This window comes from Polyodon spathula, chromosome 35 (genome assembly GCF_017654505.1).
Source record: "Polyodon spathula isolate WHYD16114869_AA chromosome 35, ASM1765450v1, whole genome shotgun sequence".
NCBI classification, from domain to species: domain Eukaryota; kingdom Metazoa; phylum Chordata; class Actinopteri; order Acipenseriformes; family Polyodontidae; genus Polyodon; species Polyodon spathula.
Genome location: NC_054568.1, coordinates 3,687,921 through 3,713,256, shown reverse-complemented (window position 1 = coordinate 3,713,256; position 25,336 = coordinate 3,687,921). Strand labels below are relative to the sequence as shown.

At 39.2% G+C, this 25,336-nt stretch overlaps 3 protein-coding genes across 3 annotated transcripts; 1 reads left to right on the top strand and 2 right to left on the bottom strand.

Annotated features, from left to right (window-relative positions):
- Positions 1 to 3,649: 3,649 nt before the first annotated feature.
- On the bottom strand, positions 3,650 to 6,994 carry socs9 (suppressor of cytokine signaling 9). The gene is made up of 2 exons (XM_041234645.1): positions 6,882 to 6,994; positions 3,650 to 5,564 (listed from the first exon to the last, which is right to left on the bottom strand). The coding sequence occupies exon 2, from the start codon at positions 5,348 to 5,350 to the stop codon at positions 3,758 to 3,760; it is 1,593 nt and encodes a 530-aa protein (XP_041090579.1). The 5' UTR covers positions 5,351 to 5,564; positions 6,882 to 6,994; the 3' UTR covers positions 3,650 to 3,757.
- An 838-nt stretch (positions 6,995 to 7,832) lies between these two features.
- Positions 7,833 to 17,960, bottom strand: paf1 (PAF1 homolog, Paf1/RNA polymerase II complex component). The gene is made up of 14 exons (XM_041234673.1): positions 17,773 to 17,960; positions 16,524 to 16,553; positions 15,901 to 15,993; positions 15,141 to 15,262; positions 14,813 to 14,879; positions 14,394 to 14,495; positions 13,998 to 14,103; positions 13,553 to 13,621; positions 12,508 to 12,611; positions 11,634 to 11,750; positions 11,121 to 11,249; positions 10,670 to 10,775; positions 10,077 to 10,161; positions 7,833 to 8,925 (listed from the first exon to the last, which is right to left on the bottom strand). The coding sequence occupies exons 1-14, from the start codon at positions 17,814 to 17,816 to the stop codon at positions 8,483 to 8,485; spliced, it is 1,617 nt and encodes a 538-aa protein (XP_041090607.1). The 5' UTR covers positions 17,817 to 17,960; the 3' UTR covers positions 7,833 to 8,482.
- Positions 17,961 to 18,683: 723 nt separating this feature from the next.
- LOC121303847 (mediator of RNA polymerase II transcription subunit 29-like) lies at positions 18,684 to 21,308 on the top strand. Its single transcript, XM_041234674.1, has 4 exons — positions 18,684 to 18,918; positions 19,811 to 19,869; positions 20,239 to 20,323; positions 20,808 to 21,308. Exons 1-4 carry the CDS (start codon positions 18,772 to 18,774, stop codon positions 21,033 to 21,035), a joined length of 519 nt encoding a protein of 172 aa, XP_041090608.1. The 5' UTR covers positions 18,684 to 18,771; the 3' UTR covers positions 21,036 to 21,308.
- The last annotated feature ends 4,028 nt before the right edge of the window (positions 21,309 to 25,336 follow it).

The following is a 25,336-nucleotide window of genomic DNA, read 5'->3' as shown; positions in this document are numbered from 1 at the left end:
TTCTGGCAGAGTGTGTGTGGGCGTGCATCAAACCACTTGTGCTTTGAAGCTGGTTTAAAATAGAACTGCATTTGAGTGATGTCTAAAGCAATATGAATCTTTGTTACAAAATGATACATTAAAGTTTATTTTTTTTATTTTGCTTTATCAGCAGGCTTTGGAGCTAATGGAATTTAATTTTCTCTCTATTCTGCACTTCACAATTATTTTTTAGATTAAGAAAAGGTCTTAGTCACTCAATTTAACATTTTAAAGGACATTCAGGGCTTGAACACCTTCAATATGTAACACACACCTTTGCAAATATTTAAATTGTCTTACGCTATATAACCATCAATTGTAGGTGTGAAACAGTTAAAATTAAAAAAAAAAAAGAAATACAGTGTTTTCTGATTTTACATTTAATCGTTTTCCCAGTCAATACAATAAAACAAAAACATAACAATTAGCATTAATAAACAGCAGTGCTACTTGTGCAAGCTTAACAGTCAAATTCATCTACAATATAATCAGAATTTGAATAAGAGGTTTCATAGGTGCTGTGACTTAAATCACTTTTCAAATGTCTTCCAGGTTTTAAAATCTGTTAACAGTTTTCATCCCTCCTTTATTGTTGTGCTGTAAATTTTTCTTCACTTTACAAATGCTGTGAAGAGGAAGGTACGTCACTGTAACCAGTCCCCCAAGTTGGTCCGCAGCTACTAAAAGTCCCCAATTTTTCCTCCTGCTGGACAAACCAACTATTTTATTTTGAATAAGAACTTTCTCAAAATGTCTTTTTGTAGCATAGCTTATGTTAACAGGATTTCCAACAAAAAGGTACCCTTTATTTTGATTTCTGTTGCCTTTGTAGTCAATAATATCAGTAGCATTCATATAAATTAGAACATGTAGGCTTGTGATACCCAATATTTGTGATTAGGGCATTGAGTAGCAGAGAACTAATACCACGTTTCCAGCGGAGACTGAGTTAAAGTCCGGCCTGTTTGTTTCCATTGGTAGCAGAAAGAAACCAAACCGAATCGAGACTCAGTCAACCCTAGTTAGAATGAAGCTGTGCCAATGCATTATCAGAGGTGATCCTTGGTCCTAACGCCTGGTTGCTGATTAGATTGCAAAGCTATGCCCAAAACTTTGGTATTTATGAATTAGTAGTAATTGAACCTTATTATGATAGACAACTACAGATATTCAAATACAGGGTAACAAGCTGAATCATTTCTTGGCACAGATATATAAATACTTACACCACTCTTCCAATGCTAAAGTCTGGTACCAGTCCTACAGACTTAGCAAACTGGATGGGCATCAGTACAAACCCCTAGGCAGTCTACACAAAAAGGCCCGGAAGCACAAGCCCAGTGAATAAGCCTGCTCCTGGACTTCCCATTATCAATGTGCTTGATTTTTTTCTAACTACGTTTCTTCCTGTAATCGATGTTTTAAAATTGCGTGCATTTGAGACACCTGTAACCAACGGCAAGATTTACAGAGTGGTTTTGTTAGTTGTAATCAATGTAATTGTAACAAAGGTTTTAAATCCTGAAATTGGTGCGGGCCAACATGCAGTGTCTTCAGAAAATGTCAAAAAATGCATTTGAAGACATTTAGACAAGGCTAAGCTAAGCAAATTAAGGGGGTAAGGACAATTGATTTCAAAACCATACTGAATGCATAAGGATTTGGGATGTCTTCTTGTTGAAATTATACAGGTGAAAAACACATGAGATAACAGAGAGGCCCCTCACAAAGGCTTGCAGAATGTCACAGGGACACTCGAGAAGCCTGAACTGCACATAACCGCTGCTGTAGCATTGAAATATACTGTACGCCCTTTTATAGAGCCAGTCAGCAACAGTGCAAGTCTCCAACGTGTTCTCATTCCAGATATTCTTGACAGAGAAAAGGAAAGTTTTACATGTTACATTATTTCTAGTTCTTACTGTACAATATTGCAACTTAAGCACTTTCAAGATGCCTCACAGGTTTTAGGAATGGAAGAAAAGACTCCACGGGGGGGGGGGGGGGGGGGGGGGGGGGGGGGGGGGGGGGGGGGGGGGGGGGGGGGGGGGGGGGGGGGGGGGGGGGGGGACCTTAAGCAAAACCACTTTCAAACTGTTGCAAAAGTACTAGTTGCACAAGTTGCTAGCACCCATCCCCCCCACTCCACCCCCACCTTATCCAGCAGCACCTGTTTGTGTGTTGTGGGCTGTAGAGCCAGCAGACCTTAAAAAAAAAAAAAAAATAGTTTATCAGCGTGTGAATTCTGGGGGGATGTAGGGTACTGAAGGCAAACGCAACAATAGCAGTTCAACATCAGGGGGTAAGGATGCTGTGTTTAAGAAAACAGACCTATTGTTGGCTACCAGGCTCCAGCTGGCCCAATTTGGGCAATGCTAGCCTGGTTCACGTTCATGTCCTGCAGATAGCAGTTTTTTTTTTTTTGTGGTGGACAGCGCCATTGTCAGTATTTACTCAGCTTTGAGAAGCTTCGCTTTGCCTCCTCTCAGCTCAGTAGTTCAGTGCGATTTTGAGTGTAATGGAAAATTGTGCAAGTGTGAAAATAACTAAAACCCTGATTGCATAGCAGGTCGAACCAACTAGCTCAATATAATCACTACTTACATTTTTTTTTAATGTATGTAGGTTTATTTCCATTGCCTAATTCTAAATTGTTATGTCATTTTTGCAAAATGTATATGTGTGTATATATATATATATATATATATATATATATATATATATATATATATATATATATATATATATATATATATTGGCAATTTTTTGGCATTCCCAATACTACAATAACGATGTGCTTGAAGGACTAAAATCACAACACTCTTTATACTCTGTGCTTTGTGTCCGCTTTGATGCTACTTGAAAAATCCGTCATTTGCTTTTACATTTTTGGAAAAAACCCAAAACTTTCAGGAGTACCAGTTTCCCAGGGCATGTTCTCAAATGGCTATGCAATGGTTATTTCCACAACCCAATCTTTAAATAAAAATCCATGACCAAAAAAGGATAAATTAAAACCGACAGGCCAATAGACTAACATCTTTGCCCTTCCCAGCCACTTCAGTGACGTCTTGCCCTACTTGGTGTGTTCTCGTTAAGGATTTGTACAGTGGGGGAAAAAAAACACACAGCTCCAATTCCAGATTTGGAATCCTTAAAAAAGTATGAAAAAAATAAATAAATAAAAAATACCGGCCCTCATTTTGGGCAAACAGAAAAAAAGGAAAGACAAGCGTCACGTCCGACCACAGCAATCCACTTTAGTAGGCTGGATGGAAGCTGATAGCCAATAAGAGTCGTTCAGTTTATGTTCTCGTTGTCCAGCTTGTCCTTTATTGTTTATTTTCTATCGTTAGAGCTCTGGCTAAGTTTTGTCTTATTGAACTAATTTTGCTTCATAAAGTTGACAGAAACCTGCTGATCAATGCCAAGCTACCACATTGAATTACATACTGCTTTGTAGTTTTCCATATACTTAAGGAAAAATTGACACATCGAAAAATGTGACATTTTGAAATCAAACATGAAATACTGTACTACTATTCTAGCTTACAATAGTCTTTTTGTAAAAATAATTAGTCGATTCTTTGATTACATGATGTTAAATAAATATCAAAATTATGTTCATACAGTTTGTATTTTTTATTATGTCTCCATCCTAAAATTCTGGGTGATGCAAAACTTTTGGCCATAACTCTAGTCTGTAGTGAACCACAGCTAAGAGAAGCAGTAAAGACTATGCCTTCTCCCATTGTGTATCTAGCCTTCTAACGCGCACCTTCTGCTTGTAATGGTATTCTTTAAGATACTCCTTGAGTGAGCTAGGAATGGGGAGGACGTCGATGCCATCATAGGTGGCACAGCTGGCAATTACTCCACGACAGATTTGCTGAAGACTAAAAGGAGCGGATCGATGGGTTGGGTTGGAGAGAAGAGGTTCGAAGAACATGCAGGAGTTGGGGTCTTTGTAGTGCTCCAGTAGACCCGTGACAGTGGTAGCGTGGAAGACGCTGGGGTCGTGAACGTCAAAGCTGAAATTGTGGTTCCACTGCTCGATCCGGGCATGCAGAGACCGCCCGTAACGACGGAAGCTGACCGAGAAAAGATAGTCCTCCTGGGCTGAGTCACGGAGCAGGAAGGAACCTTCTGGTTTGCCTTCTAGAAGGGCTTCAGCCTCGTAGCGGTCCATCACGCCCCAGTAACAGGGCAGGTTGGTGATCTGGAGAAGATCTGGAACCAGGCAGTGGATGTAATCAATTTGGGTGTGGACCCGGTAGCTGTCCCGGAATTTGAAGAGCTCCTCTTGGGTGGCTGGAGGTAGAGTTGGTTGGGCAGCTGCAGCGACTACCAATGCAGAAGGAGAAGTTGAAGAAGAAGATGAAGAAGAAGAAGGAGGAGGAGCAGCAGTATTAGAAGAGGCCACCCGCGCTGCTTCTTCCAAGGTGTCCAAGGGATTTTGGAGAAGCTGATGCTCTTCCTGCCGGAGTCGTAGCTGCTGTAAAGTGGCCCGGTCATCCCCTGCCAGTTCGTTCATCCCGTGTGCCAGCTTTGGTCCCAGCTTGTAAAGGGGGTTGATCTGAGCGGTCACCTCAAAAGTGTGGATTTGGGCATTGGGTGGCGGATCTACTCCTTGTTCAATACTGATGCGTCTCCTCGCCCTCAATCGGTCGTCCTCGTCTTCCACTACAACCAAAGAACAACCACTGGCACTCCCAGAGCTAGCGTCGCACCCGCTAACTGCTACTGTTCCACTTCCACCACCGCTGCCCAGAGTGTCCAGCAAAGCAGGCTGTGAAATGGGTGCTGTGTGCTGCTTGATGAGGTTCCACTTCTGGGCTAAGTCGGATCCAGATGGGAAGGGGCATTTATCAAGCATGAGTTCGCTGAGGTGGATCTTCCTCCGAGAGATGGGCAAAGTGGGCGACTGAGAGTTTTGGCTCTTGATGGGGAAGCATTGCCCCACGGCATCCTGAATCTTCTGCCGCAAGGATCGCCCGCCGGGCAACTTGACACCTCCTCCACCCTCCTCCACCACCACTAAACTGTCCGATTCCAGCTCCTGAAGGGTGGTGGCACCTTCCCCCCCGAGCCTTTTTCTCCGCTCCAGAACGGGCGATCCTTTGCTCCCAGGCGACCGTGCGTTTAAGTCTTCTAGATATTCAAAAGTCTGCTTCACTGCCTGTGCCTGAGGCAGCCGGCACTTCTTCTTTCCTCTTCTCCGTCCGCTGCACTCCCTCCTTTCCTCTGAACGCCCCTGTCTCACTTTGGGACGGGCACCGCGGTCTTTCTCCTTGCCTCCTCGTTCCTCGTTGTCCCTGGATTGGGACATCTTCTTCGAGTTTTCTGTGTAGTGGATGTGTCTGGGTTTCAGATCGTGGTCCGGCAAGTTCTGGGTTCAGGGGTAGCTGCTGTGCAGTTCATATAACTCATTCAGATTGAGAGTTATCTCAGAAGAAGCTCTCTCACACAGAGACTCCTATAATGCTTGTCCATGCTCTGCTCACATATCATGGTACTTTTCATGTCCCTGGGGATAGCAGTGCCTAGGTAAGGAATATAAACCATTATTGTTTCACAGAAGTTAGCTTCCACACAGAAACTATTTGTGAATTAACTGCAGTGCACTTAGGCGTCAACTCTACCAGGATAGTACACAGCAGGATATCACATCATTGGAAATCACCATGGAATGCCTCAAACACCTATCAGTGCTTATTTAAGGATCATCCTTAAAAACAGCGACGGAAATAAGACTCCCATTGCATAGCAGTTTGACCCATTCCTGGTTTTACCATGAGTTTAGTAAGACACAACTGAGCTTGTTGCCCACACACTGTGGCTAATCAAGCTCGTAATAAAACCTGGAATGGGTGAAACTCCTACGCAACAGGATTCTTATTTCCATCCTTGTAAAAATATGTGGTAAATGCAATGCAGGTGTATTCCCGGTGCTGTAAAAGGATCACATAAAATCAGGCTGAGGCATAATCTGATGCAACACAATTATTGATGGTGTTAAATCAGAAGCACATCCTAATGAAAATATAACAACAAAGATTGTACTAAAATGTACAGTTTAAATAACAACAAAGCAAATGAACTACATTTTGAAAAGTAGCCGATACCCTCAGAATTCAGTTTAAGGAGTAAAACACTGAACTGAAACACACACACGCATTTAAACAAGACATTCCTGTTGGTAACCCCCAAAACAAAGACCACGATAACTACAACATTGAAACATGCACTTCTATTCACAAAAACAGGGTTTGTTTTGTTTTATATCTGGTCTACATTGTTTAACCAATTTGAACGAAGAGATATTCAGGAGGCAGTGGTACATATTTGTTTTTCATAGCTCTTGAAAACGCCTTATTAGATTGTGGGGGGAAAAAATGGTATTTATATAATTTAGCATACATTTTCAGGATTATAAGCATATAAATCACAGGTCTTAAATACCACTTATCCCATTTTTAGCAAAGTCTTCATTGTCATTTCCTTATTATAGGGTTATATAAGCAGACTCAACTGTTTAAGAGCAAGCAAAGAGGAAATGAAAACTCAATTTGAATACAGATTAGACTTTACCTGCAGATGATAGTCACATGACAAAAAATAATTCTTTCCACGGTAGTATGACACCGTATGGGCACGTATCTCAGACTACCTACTAAATTATTATTATTATTATTAGAAACGAATATAACTGCTACCGCGTATTGAAATCACCCCCACAGTACCTATTGTAAATTACAGTATATTATACAGTATGCTACGGGAAGAAACCATACTGGTATCAATTTATAAGACAACCACGCTTTCTGAGGTTATAAAATACAGACGTGCTTTTTACCTACCTGGTAAATTGCAAACGGAGACACATTTCTTGATGCGACTGTTTAGCTGAAATCGACTCTAGATTCACAGATTACATCACCCTTCCTTTTGTTTTACACAGCTGATGTTCTCAAAGTGTTGCTTTTATTTCCTGGTTAAAATATATTCGGTTCGCCACCTGGCGTACGGAAGACCACATTTACACACCAAAAATAGAACCGGATGTTTCAACGTTTGTGTTTTAGCCCCTTTGGGTCTGTTACTACATTCTCTCTCTCTCTCTAAAGTCACCCTTTCATTTTCTGTTCAAATATCTGCTTATATTTTACTTTCTATTTACAGCTATACATGTGTGTAGTTCTGGGTCTAAAACATTTCTGTCTTTGTATGATAACATACTTTACATAAGGATACAATGACAGTATCTATCTATCTGTCTATCTACAGAGAGAGAGAGAGAGAGAGAGAGAGAGAGAGAGAGAGAGAGAGAGAGAGATTTAAGAAAATTTCAATGAAATTAAAAACGATTGAATTTGCTAACTGCAAAACACCAATGTATCAAATTACAAAAAACCACACTGTTTGCTTTTTTTTTTTTTTTTTTTTAAAGACAAATATATCTGGGACTTCAATGGATTAAGACATTGCTTTCAGTCTGTTAGCCAGTCAGCTGTAAGCATAATGAAAACAGCCTCTATAAATGATTTAATATCTTGTGCAAATCTTTTTTTTTTTTTTTTATCAAATGCAGTAAGCAGTTATTTTTCCCCACCCCCTTTGTTAATCAATGTTACTCCAAGCAAAAAAATGGAAGGATGTAAAAATTAGTTTTGCCGGACTTCATAGAAAAAAAAGTTTTACTGTTGAAGATCCTGTGCATGTTCCAATACCAATATGAAATGTACTTTTATAAAATATACTAAAAAAAAAAAGACAATTTTTTTTTTTTTTTTTTTATATAACAACAAAAAAAGGGGGGGTTCTTTATTTACATGTTTAAAATGACAAACTTGAATCATTTCATAGTAAACAAATAAACATGCCGTAAACCAAAGTTGTTTAAACAAGCTTCATGTAAAAAAAAAAAAAATAATAAAAAAAAAAAATAAAAAAGAGAGAAACATCCAGCTTCAGTAGAAAATAGTCCTAGCAACAATGTATCTGGATTGAAAGCCTTTTAACCATGGGACATTCCCAGCATTTCTCCAACCCCCCCCAAGTAACCAGTACAGATAATCGTGATGTTTTACCTACAATATTACACACCTCTGTATTAATAAAAGTCTTCTACAACCACCAATATTATAAGAACATTAAATGCCACATGGATACAAGCAGGTATTTTTTTTTTTTCTTAAAACGCACACAAGCAAGGAAATGTGACATTTAGACAAGATCTTGTTTTAGCTTAATATTTCTTAATGGCAACCATAACCCGATGCACAAAAACGTGCAGAAACCTTGTTCTAACCAGGTCTTTCATGGAGGTTCAATTAAAATGACCAAGACATGGTTGACAAGGACTGAAAGAGCCACTGAGTTTGAAATCAGACCGATAGTTGCTGCAGGACCAGAGAAGCTGTGACGTGAGTGCGCGTGAGGTTTGGGCGAGAATCTGCGTTCAGTCGCTGTCGCTGCTCGAGTCCGAGCCTTGCTCGCTCCCACTCCCACTCCCGCTATTCTGCTCAGCCTCGGAGTGATCGCTGCTGCTGTGGGCCGGGGTGGCGCTGCGGGAGCGGCTGCTCCTCCTGCCTCCCTCCTCTTCCTCGCTCCCGCTCCCTTCCTCATGGCTGCTCTCGTTCCTCCGCGCCCCCGCCTCGTTGTCGCTGTCTCCATTGTCGCTGTCGTCATCGTCGCTCCCAAAGATCTCCTCTTCGTCACGAGCCAGTCGCTCCTGCTGGTCGTCCCCGCTCTCGCTGTCGCTGCCCTTCGGAGAGTGGCGCCGCTGCCCTCGCTTCCCGTCGCCCTTCTCCTTTTTCCTCTCCCCCCCTTGCTCCTCGTCATCATCCTGCTCGCTGTCGCTGTCCGAGTGTTCGGCCTCGCTGCCTTTCTCCTTCTTGTCATCTGGGCAGAGGGGAACAAAAGAGGCTCAGTAATTGGAACGGTATAGAATCTTTATGCTGCACAGGCTGTATCCACACCAGCACCTTGCAGCATTTGCTACACACTGCAGCACTGCCTGTCCTGGTCAGACAATCAATTTGCTAAAACAGACAAGGGCGTTCACTGAAAATAAAGTGTTTTAATATTACATTGTAACGGGAAATTATTCCACATAACAAAACACTAATAAGCTCTCTATTTTTCTATATGCATGCTATTGGTGTCTCTGCATTGGTCCTCTAACGTTATCCTGTTAAGTCACTTGTGTAAACAGGGAACAGGAGGGTCTGACGAAACAGTAAATTATTTAGCTGTTATTTAAATGGGTGTTAAGCCACGTCTCGTTAAGGGTGAGGGATTTATTATTTTTCTACCCGTTTGTTTTTGGGTTTTTTTCCCCCAGTTGTGCTGGATTCCGGGTTTGTTAGAATGAAACGTCTTTTCTAAGCTACTGCTGGACAACCAAACTGAAAAATAAAGCCAGTTTAAGTGAAACTTATCATTGGTTCGTTTTCTTGAGTTCAGAGTATCTGCAGTCCAATTTAATATATTCAAGATTTAGGATGGACTGTTCTACAGAAATCTCCAGTCAAATGCTACTGTGGACACCTACTGAGGCAGCATGACTTTGGATTGAGAATCAAGAGCAAAGAAGCCCCTTCTCCATTTCTATGCTGGGGATTTGTTTGCCTGGAGTTCCAGTTTCTGTGAGTTGTGGCTGTGGACAGGTTTCAGAACGCTGGGCGAGATCAGATTACAAAGAGGCATTTCAGGGTTAAAAACAAGCACCTCTGTACAGAAGGCTCAAAAAGGAGGGTTTGTTTTTCTCTCTTCCCCTTTATGGTTTTGGTGGTTGTGCAAGGTATTTACACTGACTGTTTGCTATTTAATTCTGATCTGTTCCACTGTGGATTTTTTTTTTTATTGACTAAATCAATTACTAATGTACACCTATATTGTATTTTTTGGATGAATTAAATACTGTACTTTGTGGGGCTTTTGAAGGAAGATACCTGGAGGTATTATTTACAGTCAAGAAGGGTAATCGCTCTTGGCTTTTTCCATTACATTTGAAATTATTATAATCGGAATAGAATGACAATGCAGTTTACCTGGATCCCGGTTGTCTTTGTCCAGATCCATCTCCTCTTCCTCGTCCTCAGGCTCGTGATTCTCCAGCTGTGCTTTGCGCGCTTCCTATACAGAAAAAAATAGAACAAAAGCATTAGAAGATACCCAAAAGTTATTCAAAAAGTAAAACGCTGTTCACGAGAGATGCCCTTCAAAAGCCTAACTCAGGACAGGCAGATTTGAAGACATAGCCTTCATTAGTTCATCTAAAATCAGAGACCAGATGATCGTCGAGATATTCTACAGCTAGGGCCAACTATTTTACATCACCCCATAGAATGAACAAATTATGCTTCATAAAGTTGAATGAAACCTGCTGAATAATGCTACGTTAGAATACTGAATTGCATAATGCTCTGTAAAATGTCACATTTCAAAATCTAACATGGAAAAATGTACTGCTATTATGGCCTTTAAAAAAAACCACAAAAAAAAACAAAAAAGGCTCAATTCTAAAATCCTAGGCGATGCTAAACTTGTAGCTATCTTTCATCCCATTCTTTGTGGGAAGGATAATTGGCCCTGGACGGCGAGACTGCAAAAGCATACAAGCTGCAAAACGATTGCGTTTTACCTGAGCCTCAAGCTCCTTCTCGTTCATGTCTCTGTGCTTCACCACCAGCACAGCGTTGGAAGTAGACTGCGCGCCTGCCTTGGCTCGTCTCTTACTCAGCCGCACTCTGGAAAAGAGCAGGTTGTAAAATATCGGAATGCAAGCAAGAAAAACTTTTCTGAATCAGAAAGCATCAGGGGGGCTTGTTTCTTTCAAACCTCCAGCCATATTACAAAGAGTTGGAGCTACTTAGTACTTGCGGAAAGCAGCTGTGTAGAAAAAGCGGTCTTTGTATAGCAGCACCCTTTAGTAGAATATAGTATAGTTTAGAGGACCACTGCGCTGTGGGAGGCTACCACACACTAAACAAGGGGTGTCCAATCACGGTCCTGGAGGGCCACTATTCCACTCCAGGTTTAACAGGTAAAATGGTATACTTCAAGTCGTCAGTCTGGAATCGTGCACCGCTCACCTGGTTTCCAGTTCATTGTAGTAGACGCCATCTCCATCCCTGAAGATGAAGAAATAATTCTCTTCGTATCCCTTGCTGGCCTTGTTCTTGACGTTCCAGTTGTATTCCCTGGCAATCTTATAATCATACCTGCGTTTAGGAGGAAACGAGCACAATTCATACAGCGAGACACGGCAACCTGGCTTTCTGAACGAAGCAACATCTGAAGAATTTATTAACATTATATTATTTAATTCCAGCTCTAACTACCTTACTTAAAAATATACTGTTTTTATGTGCTTATTTTTGAAATTGTGTTATACCTTATTCATTTCCTGTTTTCATCAACTGTTTATTTCCAATGTTTATTTTTTATTGTTCTTATTGATTGCTACTGTTGTGTTATAATTGTGTTAGTTTGCCATTTTTTACTATCTCGATACTGCAGACTTCCTTCTTTTTTAATCGACACGCAAAGAGCTTTGAGACACCGTGGTTTGAAAGGCGCTATATAAAAACTGATTGTGAACGTACACTTCCTCGGGCATGTAGTCGATCTCCTCCTCGACATCCCTCTTACGCTTGCCCATGGTTTCCTCGTGGGGCAGGAAGTAGGCCACAAACTGGTTGCCCTCCTCGTCCATCATACCTCTGTGGAAAGGGAAGGGGTGGGTGAGACAGGATTAGAACAGACATAGCCTGACCACAGAATCTCTGTGATTATAATAAGGTAGAATATTGAACCGGTGCACAACAAAGACAGACACATGTTCTTGGGACCCCAGTGTCTGCTGGTTCTCATTCCAGCTGAGCTTGCTGTTGCATAATAGAACCCTTAATAGAACTAATAATTCTCGGCTCTTAAAGTTGCAGATGTCAAGTAAGCTACAACATTTTGTAAGTAACTTAAAATCTGCAACTTTGTAGGAGCCGAGAACTATTCAAATTAAGCAAACATTAGTTCAATTAAGGGTTTAGTTAAGTAACTGAGTGCTCAGTTGGAATGAAAACCAGAAGGGCAGGGTTTGTGAAGCCCTGATGTAGGTTACCTTTTCAGTGGTTAGACATACCACAGTCTGTGTCAATGAAAGACACTGAGAATCAATAAAAAAAAAAAAAAAAAAAATACCCCAATTGGAAAAGCACTCTACAATTCTTCACGTCCTTTTCGTTTTGAACATTTCCAGTTTGTAAAATGAGAATAAAGGCTATTTAAAATCCAAATATTTGCCATCAGGTCAAACCATTTTAGTAGAAAATATAACTAAAAAAGTCTTAAAAAAAAACAACTAAAAATTGATGATCCCACATTGCGTTCTTAAATGGAAGAGCGGTGTTGATGCCATTACAAGAATGTCAACTTCAAAATACAGGGGTTGAGAGATCTCACATTGGATCACCCACCCACCTGATCATAGCCTGAGACATCATGTCCACACCGATGGGTCCTGCAACGTCCTTTGGAGCTGGGTCCGAGTCGAAGATGACCTGGGCGCAAGGGTTAATCCACATCTACAGGGGGGGCAAGAGCAGTGTCAGCAGAAACCAGCAGACGTTTTGAAACCCAGGACCGGGTATGGGCTTGTGCAAGTTTCAAGCACATCCCCTTCAGTCGCTGTGTGCACAACTGTACCCAGTTAAGTTTACAACCTATGCAGTTAGCACTCACATATCCAACCCTATAAAATTTTGACTTCAGTGGCGATTAAAAGAGTGCGCTGCATATCTCGTTATTTCATTTTGACCCGTTCCAACCCCTGTCTGTTTTCAGGGAGCACAAAAAAAAAGATACAATGTCAAAAATACATAGCTGAAAGGAACGTGTTTAAAAATAAGTAGGCTTCAATTTAGATGTAATGTAGTTGGTTTTGTTGGTAGAGTATTACAACAGAAGTAGTATTTTAATTCAGACTGATATGACTCTGAAAATATCACTTGTTAACAGAGATGACTGTGGACACGTGGACTAACACAGTACATACCCTTAACGACCCAACAGCGAAATTAAATAAAAAATGTTACCCATGCACAGAACTGTGTAAAACGTAAAAGGCAATGCAATCAACAAAAGATTAAAAAAAAAAAAAAAAAACACGCAGTTTCCAGAATTAACAGTATCTAAAAATCAGTATTCAAAATTGCACAATGAGGTGTTCAATAAGGCCCTAATGTCACTTGCAAAGGAAAATGCACAAAAGCAATTAAAAAAACACATCACAGCATCTAAAACCGTTTACTGATTAGCTGTTTTACATTACAGTAGCTGGTCTCGTTTGCTTTGTTGTTGCTGCATTTGTCAGGTGAAACTGGACGAAGCGTTGTGTAACTGCACAATAAAGGCAGACTGACTTGCGCGTGTGAGAAAAAAAAAAAGCACAGGCTGTGACGGATAATCAAATAAATTGTAACACTGAAGAGATGGGCGAGCGCATTAAATGGGAATTGACGATTACCTTGAAGTCAGGGAAGACAGGCATAACCTCCACTGGAGTGACACGAGGCTTGCTGTAGTGGTGAGTAACCTGCAGAAACAATTGAACAGAGAAGAGCGAAACAGTCAAGATTCGTTTAGCTTTAAAACAGATTCAACTTGAAATCTAGTTCAAAGTAACAATGCCCTGCAAAATGAGAAAAATCGATATTTGATGCCAACTCATTCAAAGCGTTATAAACAAAATGAACAAACCAATAATAAATTGTAAAACAGTAATTACATACTATCCTACACATCTGCCCGCAATACGAGTTTTATCATCCTGATGTTGAAACAAAATCCTAACATACCTCAGCCATTACTATAAAAGCTAACCTTAGGACACCTTCATTTTCAAGCGAAGACTTTGTTCCAAATTTAAATTCTACCTATTAAATCATGTTTTTAGAAGCTGCTTTGGTTACCGGTTTCTGTGCATCCTCAAAGGTTTTCTCAATAGCAGCGATCTGGCTGTCCCTGTCCTTATATATTTCTTCCTCTGTGAACTGCTGTTTGACTGAGACTCCAATCCTGGATAAGGGGGGGAGAGAGAGAGAGAGAGAGAGAGAGAGAGCTGAGTTGCCAAATCAAACTTCACTTGGGTATGAATAAGAACTTACTGTAGCTGGCAATATCCCACCTATTCAGATCTGCGTGATAGAATGCTAGTTTACACAAAATGGTATATTATGAGCTTGGTATATTACGTGCTTTCACCATTATAAAGTCCAAACAATGCAGACATTTTAAAGATATATTTTAAGTTGGGACACTAACAGGCAAGAAACATGTCAAAAAGAAATTAAAATAAAACGACTTACTTGACTTCAACTTTCTCATTGGACACCCCATATCTGTTGAATTCAGTGGAGATATACTCAGTCTTTCTCATCCACGGCACAACCTTGGCATGTTGCTGGGATCTGAAAAAGGAAGTGGTCAACAATTTAGCAATCCAGGGCAGAAGCAAAATAGCTGCAATTACTCAATCTGGCAACATGCACTTTGTTATTCTGCTTTATACTAAATGCTCGAATAACAATTTAGTACTTATTCAGCACACTTGCGCTGATGTGCTAGACATGTGTATGGTTCTGTGAATGCAAGATTAAGACTTAAAGATTAGTTGCCTTAAAGTATTTGAAATCATATTGCAACGCCAACGTAGCAGTTGAAAGTAAGAACCTACAAAGACCAAACAATAAAGCAAGTTCTTCCTCACTTTCTTTTCTGTTCTTACCGCTTGGAACTTGAAGGAGCCTGGATGTCTTCTTCCAGTAATTTTTCATCAGCTGGGTCCAAAATTACTGAAAACACGGAAATACAAGATTTATTACAAGATCAGGTCGGAACTTAATGGGTGAACTAGACTTTACTGTAAAAGGCTGTTTGTCACACAAAGATCATACACTTCAGCTTGACTTGACCAGCAGAAAAATACTACCTGACTATATTCAAAACATTACTGGGCATGGCATGCAAATGAACCACTAAACACCCAATGGAATAAAAAAAAAAGTTCTATCTGCTGTAATTCAGGGCAATGAGGTACAGAGACGGACTCTTACTGTTGGGGTCTATCCGGTAGGTGTCAGGGTTAATGAGGTCAATCGTGACCCCCAGGTCAGGCTCCGTCAGCAGCTCATGCCTGTGTTGCTTCTCCAGAGAGGTTGCCTTGTACTGCACAAACCTGAGGAGATCAAACCAGCCCACTTTAACACCACAAGGTACTTGGAGACACATGCAGGGGGACTTGTTTATCATTCTTGATGAGTCCACAGAATGGTTAGTAAGTCATTCTCAGGGCAGGCTGAACGAGCAAACAGGGCTCATGACATGAAAATAAATCATAGGTGCAGAGGGTCAAAATCCTTAACTTATTCTGAAAAGCTGAGATATACAAAATTTAACTTGTGGAGCTATACAGTAGAACTAATATGAAGCATGCTATCTTGCTGATTCTTTATATGTTAAATTCAATTTTAAACAACAACAATAATAATAATAATACTACAACATTCCAATAAAACCACAACATCTTCTCTTTGAACACATCTGCATCATTCCAATTCAACACACAGGTTTATAATTAACTGCTGCAGCAAAAATGATTGCTAGTAGGTGGTGCGCCACATGAATGCATCTAAGCACGAGTCTGATAATGGTAACACTGGGCACAGAAAACGTAGCTCTACTGGAACAGTGCAGTGCTCACCTAGAACTGAATAATACAGGGCAGCTGGAACTTTTGAGTAGTACTGCCGGCTATCTCTTAACTAGAGAAAATGTGTGGTTGAGTAGTTCTGACGGCAGTCCTATAAAACGTACCTGTGCTGATCAAAGGGATAGGTGATGAACTTTGGATCAAAAGGGATGTCTGGGAGGCTATTGCAATATTTCACCCGACAGACCACCCCAGACCTGAAAGAAAAACAGGACATTGTTATCAACATAAGTGTCATTATTTTGTTTCTGTATTAATGCCATTACATCAAATCATGCAGCTGAGCATTGAGTTAAGTTGATACATTACCACACCATAGTCAAGAAAACTAGTAATAATGAAGTATCAGTAAGAAATGTATTCTATAAAATACAAATAATGTTAACATTTTATAAGAACTGCTGCAACAGTAATCAGTAATAGACTACATCCATTTAATACAAAACAGCTGTTCAAGCTAAGTACATTTTGAATATAGGTAAATAACTACAACTGTATTGCATTAAAAGAAAAACTTAATACTAGAACCTGTATTTTAACAATAACCAAAGTGAAATTCAAATGCAAGATGGGTCTACATTTCAAAGATTTACCGGACGCCTGAATGAAAAATGTTACTCCATTCATAAAGTCTATGAATTTACAGATCCAAAAGGATCTTGGTCACCTACATGAAAAAATGAATAAACAAACAAACAAAAAAGGTATCTGGCTTATTCAGGCTTACCTTTCTGGAATAGTTCTGTGCGAGTTGGCTCTTTAAGGGACAAACAACGCATACAAACATATTAATATTTTGATCATTTCACAGAAATAACTGCTGTTTGTCACATGCAAAATGTTACAAGACCCTTGCTCTTTAACCTTATGTAAAAAAAAAGTTACTTTCAAAAGGATTATTCTACTTGGTTTAAAAAGATTCACTTAAGTATACAATTCTGCCTGTTGAGAATTTGGCTGCATGCATCATAATGGATATGAGACATACTAAGCCCATTATGATTTTCTGTGTATACATGTTTGGATAACTATAAAATAAAACTAACATTCATGCAACACGCAGGGTGTATATGAATACTGAATCAGCTGTACCCTTATAAATGTTTATCATAGTAAGCACAGCAAAGTGTAATAAAGCATAGTGAAAGCATGATAAAGCACACGTAAGCACTGTAATTCCCAGATGCAGGATAAAGCATTGAAAAAAAATGGTAATAAAAAATCAAACCGTGGTAAACTATGGTAAATGCATAGTACATTCATGGGGAAAATCGCGTTTGATGTGTTATTTAAAAGAATAGAAATTATTCAATAATTGGTCGTTTTGCAGAATGTCAACTCGTGCCCTGGAATGTATGTGCTCGTAATAAAAGTGGTTACATTTTTAAAGGAAGGATGAAACACCAGACAATGTTTACCCGTCTCCAAAACTGACCTTACAAAAAACAACGATAGAAATAAGACCCCCATTCCATAGAAGTTTGATCTAGACCTGGTTTTACTACGAGTTTAAATCAGACACACCCGAGCTTGATACCCAGGCTATACGCCGTGGCTAACCAAGTTAGCAGTAAAACCTGAACGGGTGAAACTTCTATGAAATAGAAGTATTTCCATCTCTGAATATTGTACTTGTGCAATACAGTATGTGCAAGTTTAGGCGCAGTAACGTCTTAAAAACAACAACCAAACAAACAAACAAACAAACAAAACGTCTGGCATGTTTTAATTGTTTCATGATAATCAATTTGCGACGACACGGGTGCGCTACATGCACGGTGCATGCAGTTCATGGGTTTCTGCGCTACATGCACGGTGCATGCAGTTCATGGGTTTCTGCGCTACATGCACGGTGCATGCAGTTCATGGGTTTCTGCGCTACATGCACGGTGCATGCAGTTCATGGGTTTCTGCGCTACATGCACGGTGCATGCAGTTCATGGGTTTCTACGTGTTTGTTGTGCAAACTCACTTACCTGTGCCCACCCTCTCGAGCCTGGGTCTGGATGGTAGGAGCCATCCTCACAGCCAAAGCACGACAACACAAAGTCTTCAGATACCCGAAGCGTCAAAAAGGCTGTTTTTTAAAAAAAAAAAAAATGGAAAGCACACAACTTTTACATATGAACACGCCTCAATAAATGACAAAAGCGAAGTTCCACCGAGCTCAAGTCTCCAGGCTCTCTTCCTCACGCAGTCTGGGGTCCTTCGCTTTAGTAAGGGAGAGGCTATAGGGCTGCCTGAAGAAAAAAAACTGAAAAAAAAAAAACCGAACATCATACTTTTCAAAACAGGCTTGATAAAGCAACTAAGGTATTCCCTTTTATGTTTTTTTTTTTTTTTTTTTTTTTTATGTTGTTGTATTGTAGTCTCCTTTTCCAGGCACATACAGGGACACCTCTAACCTCAAATCTATTCTATCATTCCAGTACAGCGCTGAATATCCTTTATTATTTGTTTATTTAGCAGACTTTTTATCCAAGGCGACTTTACAGAGACTAGGGTGTGTGAACTATCCTGTCCATCATCTGCAGTCACTTACAACAGCGTCTCAGCCCGCAAGACTCCGCACAAGGAGGTTCATTTTGACTTGCTCAAGGTCACGGCGATTCACTGAATGAGCCGGGATTTGAACCGGGAACTTTCTGGTTACAAGCCCCTTTTCTTTACCCACCGGACCACATAGCCTCTTCTTTCTTTAGATTTCTAATACTGTATAATTACAATGTGTTAATTAAACGTTACTTCTGCATAACACAATACAATGGCCTTAAGAATATGTATGACTGACAGAAATGCTGCTATTTCTATCTATTTATTTATTTTTTTGTTTGTTTCTATGAACCGCACTGTTTTGTGTGACCGTTTGACGAATTGAAGGACTACAAAACCCACAACCCTTTGCGCGCCCGTCTCGCTCCTAACGCGTCATAAAGAAGAGGCGGGATCAAAAGCGACAAGAGCAGGCACCGAAGATGGCGGCGCCCGTGAATCAGGCGGCGCAGCAAGTCCAGCAGGGGCTTCAGCCAGCAACGCTGCAACAGCAGCTCAGCCTGCAGCAGGATTTCGACCCTGTTCACAGGTTCAAAATGCTGATCCCACAGCTTAAAGAAAGCCTCCAGGTATACAACTCGAACCGGGGAACGGTGCCTGTATGCCAAGACCATGCAAGTCCATCATTTGTAACGGAGCGCCTAAAACTAGTATACGACCTATAGTGACACTTTACACTAAGTGGCTCTTTACTGAGTATGCGCATTGTTCATATTATAACATAGAGTTGCACAACATGCAGTTATTAAAGTAACTCTAGTTTTACACTTGAAAGCGTTTCGTCTCTTAAGCTATAAACTATTTTTAGGTAACACTTCACATTGTGTCTCTGATTACTTTATTTACATAGTAGTTGTGTAAGTAAACATGTATTTACTAAATAATTACAATGTTGTTAAGCATAGTTACAATGTACGTAACGTGTAAACCTTTTTGCAGGCTATAACCCTTATCTGATATAATTATATACTTACATAAAATGTACAAAAACATGTACATGTTAAGTACATGTTAACTGCATTATAACATTGTAATTATGTGTATGTATACCTAAGTGACTACTATGCAAGTACACAGTAATTAGAGATGTTTAATCTAATGTGTTAACTAATCTACTGCTGGCCACAGCTTTTTGGGGGTTTTATTACCAGTGCAAATTCTTCTCCCAAGTCCCAGTAAGAAGCATCAGAAGGCATCAGCAAGCAGTTTCTGTCTACAGCCTTGCACAGTAGAAGTAAACTCTTCCTTTTGTGTTCTTCAGCGTAGACAAGAATGACGTGTCCATGTAAATATTGGATTGGATCTAAAACTTAAATACATATTTGATTTCCGTTTTTTGCTTCTCAAATTCTGAAGTACTGTGCTGTATTTAATGTAAATGTGAACATGTTCCTAAACTCGTATATCAGAAACAACTGCTGAATTAACCCTTTGTTTGTACCTGCCTTTTTCCCTTCCCAGAATGTCATGAATATTGCATCTCAGAATCTAGCATACAATACCACCATTGATAATGGCATGTAAGTAACACCAGTGCTGCACAGCATTCAATCATTTTAGTACAACGCTTAGCACTTTGTATTGTCACAAGTCTGCACCTAATTTGGTGCAGAAGACATTTAGCCCTATAAGGTATACTTTGACAAACTAACCCATCACCTACTCGCATTTTGATGCAGGGGGTCTCTTTATTTAAATGACTGCTTCTAAGTATACTGTTGCACTCAAACTGACCCGCTTTACACTGTGGTCTTTCAGGATTGATTTTAAAGCCATATAGCTACATTAGTGTCAACATAGTCATTATTTCTGGAAGATTTCCTGTTTTTTTTTTACACTGCTCTGTAGTTTTTTACTTTGCTATACTAAACCCTGTCTGCAATTTTCAGAAAAAGCAGCGATGCTTCAGTCCAGCGGTTTGATAAGAGTTTGGAGGAGTTTTATGCCCTATGTGACCAGCTAGAGTTGTGTTTGGTGAGTTAATTCACAAATCCATCTGTCAATGAATTGCTTTGAAACCGGTGGTATTTATTTCCATTTGTAGCAGACCCAGATCAAACCATTTTTTACTTTAAATTTTAGGATTGAGAAAATCAAAAATTAAACTGTGATGAACATATGTTAGATCTTATATATAACATCATGTAATCAAAGAAACTACAAAGTGATATCGCAAAAGTCTACCAGAAGCCATAATAGTAGTACAGTATTTAATGTTACATTTCGAAATGCCTTACTACAAGGCAGTATCTCATTCAGTATGTCAACTTAACATTATTCAGCAGGTTTCATTCCACTTTATGAAGCAAAATTTGTTAATTCTGCAGGGTGATGCAAAACCTTTGGCAGAGCTGTACATACTTCCATGCAGTATGTCGTAAATAATATTGATGGCTTAGTATTTCCAGGTGTGACAGGGGATGTATCCTACTAACATACCTGTTGATTTGTTTTTCAGAGGCTGGCTTACGAGTGTCTCTCCCAGAGCATCGACAGTGCCAAGCACTCTCCTAACCTGGTGCCAACGGCGACCAAGCCAGACACAGTGCAGACAGAGAGCCTCTCATACACCCAGTACCTGAGCATGATCAAATCCCAGATCACCTGCGCCAAGGATATCCACAACGCACTGCTGGAGTGTTCCAAGAAGATCGCAGGCAAGGGGCAGCCCCCGGGAACTCTCTGACACGCTTTTCATGGCTGTTTGAGACCCTTGCAGGATGTGCGCTACGAATCCGTTCCACCCTGCAGAAAGTCCGCTGCGATCGTGTTTGTTTCAAATAGATTTTAAACGTAAAGAATAAATATCTTGAAATGTAATCTGTATACCATCAGGGACACCTCGGGTGAAGTAAAGATGTCAAATCTTACTTACAAATTAAAACACCCATTTAGTTGTTTTATAGAAGAAAATACTATCCAGCGGCTGTCCCAATTAAAACGAGAGGCATTTGAGATGACATTAGTCATACTTTTTTTTGTTTCTAAATGAAAAGAAAATGAATAAAATCACATCGCATTGTGATTAAATGTTTAATATGTAATTTAAAATAAGTCAGTTTTTTTTTTTTTATTCATTCCTAGACAAAATTAATCGTGATTTCTACATGAAATGAAAAATAATAAAATCACACGATATCACAAGGCGAGACTGCTACGATGTTGACACGGCAACTTTCTTTGCAATAGCAGCCTGAGAAACCACAGGAGAGTCCAGCAGCTCCTTCAAGAGTTCAGTGTGGTTTACGCAGTTCATGCAAGTCTCAGCGTAGTCACACTGCGCTACGCGACCTGTCTTGCTCTGAAAAGCGATCTCCGGTCATCATTTGAAAATACTGTATCTCGATTAAACAGTGACACCCCAATAAAACAACATGAATAGCATTGCGAAGAACAGTCTCCCAGAGCTGTATTCCATTTAAGCAGAAATCCCGATTATCAGTATCCCAATTAGGTGACACTGACCGACCTGTATATTTCTCTTAATGCCGTGTTTGAAATCATTCCGAGTGGTTCTGTTTTTTTTTTTTTTTTTTTTTCTCAAAATCCACCTTCACCTGGCTTTGAGACTGTTTTGAGATGGTCTTTTTTCGGTTTGAGCGTGCCTCGCCTACGGCATCACCTGGAATTTTAGGATTGAGACATTAATAAAACAAAACATGAGAAAGATAATTTAGATCTTTTTATTTAATGTCATGCAATCAGTGAAACTACAAAATGATATTGGAAAAAAGTCTACCATAATACTAGTACAGTATTTTATGTTGGATTTCGAAATGTCGAATTATATGGAAAACTACAAAAGTGGCATCTGATCAAGTATGTTAGTGTAAAATTATTCAGCAGGTTTCGTTCGAAGCAAGATTAGTTAATTATATTGGGTGATGCAAAATTTTGTTGACATAGCTGTACTCTATGTGTGTGAAACACACAGAGTAGTCCTGGCACTTAGGATTCTCCAAGCAAGCTCAAAGGCCGATTTTGGAAATATGAAACTAACTTGCTTTTTACATGTCCTGCTAATTAGCGACAGATTATAAAATCACATGCAATGAAATCGTGTGACAACAGTTTGACAAAAAACAAGTATGATCAACAGGCCAAGGACACGCCTCTGGAATGAAAGATTCAAAGAATAAAACGCTTCTTTATTTCCAAGAGGCGTTTCCTTACGTTTCAGCTAGTGTTTGCTGCGTTACAGTTCTAACTGCCCATTGTCTTAAATTTCTTTGTGCCAGAAAGATTTTGTGATGTATTGTATGTTTTAAAATAAATAACTATATCACTTTTATTTCAATGCTCGAAAAGTCAAAAGCTCCTTTAAAGCTCTGTTGAGCACCACAGTATCCCCTTTGCATGTTACTTTAGTACACCCACACCAGTGTAATCTTTACCATGCTTAACTTTGTGTTTGTGGCTTTTGATACTCCCCAGTATATATCAAATTAAAAACCACAGAGATGATTGTACTTGTCTTTTGTATGTTCATTATGATCAGAAATATTTTTTTTTTTCTGTATCGTATCAGTGCAGATTTGTTAGCAGTAACATTTCTATTCACAAAGTCCCCAGTTACTGTTGATTTTATAGCAGTGAAGGAAATTACCTTTATTTTTTTGTAATACATTTTTTGTTGTTGTGTAAAACTGTTATTACTGTCTCTTAATATTGGAGTTGCAGTGCATTCATAAACCCACACTCCACGTCCTGTGGACATTTATTGAAGGAGGATATCACAACTATTGTTCTTAAACACTTAGTGCACAATACATATAATGATATCCCTTATGGTGTGCTAGAATAAAAGCTGCATTTGTCTACCTGGCTTATTTTCTTTTACCTTTCAAGAAATAATCACACTTAAAGAATTGATGTATTATATCTACGTACCTTTACGCATCTTCCCCATTTTGCATGGTACTACTTTTGTAAACTGGTGATTCCCAATGTGTAGGTGATAATTAAGGACTGGCTTATATGCTTTATTTCATATTTCTTTTTTTTTTAACTCTAAAAAAAGATTTTGAAGAGTTAATACTGTAAGTTAGGTGTGATATACATACGCTAGCTTTTGAGATTGAGTGTTAAGTTTTATAACCTATACTGCTGTACATATGGCATTGCATGGGTACTGTAAGTGCTATAATTAACAAGTCCACTGACAGTGTTTCACATGGACAATACTACAGAGGTTAAGCATGGAAAGTCAGTAAATAAGTTTGCAAATTGCGTGTGACTCAACGTCACCCACGGTGGGCAGATTTCATGAAACAGGCTTATGATCAATGGGTGTGGGAAGGTAGATATTGCAAAAGCATCATGGTGTCTGGATGAGGCAGTAAAACTGGGATTACTTACAGTACATGAACTCCAAACTCTTGAGTCACCTGTGATTTATAGGCTTTTGTTTTTAATGGGAGATCAATGGGTGGTATACGTGTTTAAGCACAAGCATTTCCTTCAGAAATAATGAATACGTGGGTCTTCTGATTTTCGGGGCTTTACCCCTACTTTTCTATTTTTTTTTTTATTTTTTCTAATTTTCGACTTCCATCGTTGTGTCTCAATCACCCCTGAGAAATGTGTTAATAGTAAAATTGATTTAATTTCCTTTTTTTTTTTTCCCTGTGAAACAACTAAATTGGCTTTTAAATTGGCCAAGCCTTATTTTTCTTTTGGTTAACAAGCAGAATGTACAAATGAGATCGCTACATGCTAATAATCTTTATTAAAGCTATAATGAAAAATAAAGTATTTTATGCTGGACACACTATTACAATCGTTCATACGTGACTGTTTACATTAATAAGTCGCTTCTGCTTTGAAATGAAAAAGTAAGCCTTCCAATTAGTTGTTTTGTAGAAAAAAAAATTGATTTTACTATTAACACTCTTCTCGGTGGTGATTGAGATAATCAACGGGATTAAAAGGAGAGTAGAAAAGTTGGCAGAAAACACCAAAAATCAAAAACCTTATGAACATTTTAACTCATAACGCAAGACGGCCCAGCGGGCTAATTTGCTTGCCTCTGGAGACCTTGGTTCAAATCCTAACATTTGTCCATACAAATTGGAACAATTCAACAGCATCTAAGTAGCTTTAAATGACATTACACTGCAATTATTGTGAGTGGTTCATATTGCTTTGCTTGTGAGTAGAGCCCTGTGCTTTTTGCAAATACGAAATAAAACAAAAGGAAACATAAAACGAAATGCAACATATAAAACGAAATTTTAATGAAAAATCTTTAATTTGGAAGGTTTACACACACAAAAAAAGACTTTAAATAAATACTTGCAATCGTAGTTGTCAAGGTTCAGCCGTTACCATAGGCACGGTCTGAAGGGAAACGGAAGCTCTGACGAGCACTTGCGCAGATGTATAATTTGGAGCGAGTCGTTTGAGAATTAAAATTGTGATGGAAAAGAGAAGACGTTTGTTTCTAAAATGCCTAAACCGCGCATAACAATTAAAAAATGCTACAAAGAATTTGAGAATGAGGGGGATGCATACAGCTGACAGTGGGAAAATAAGTGCAGAGTTTGCTTATATTTTGTATTAGTTATACTAATTCCTTGTTTTATTTCAAGTGGTGCAAACTTTGTACTGGAGCAAATGCAGTTTTGGTTTTGAATGGATCTGAATGAATGAATCTGCTTTGCATAGTGCTCAAACACTGATAAACCCCAAGCTCCTTGTATACCGCTTCATTGCAACGGGATTGAAATAGAAATCCTATCGATTTTGGGTAGATTGCTGCATGTGCAGTTATTACAACAACCTCACAATAGTAGGGCTGTGTAAATATATATTCTTCATTTTATCTTGTATTTTTACAGAGGACGTGGTCAGTATTTACTGTAAATAGGCAGTTCATGAGGAATTATGGTAACAAAATAATTTGTAAATGTTTATATATATATATATATATATATATATATATATGAACATAATTTAAATCTGCTTTCATGCAATTAACGAAACTAC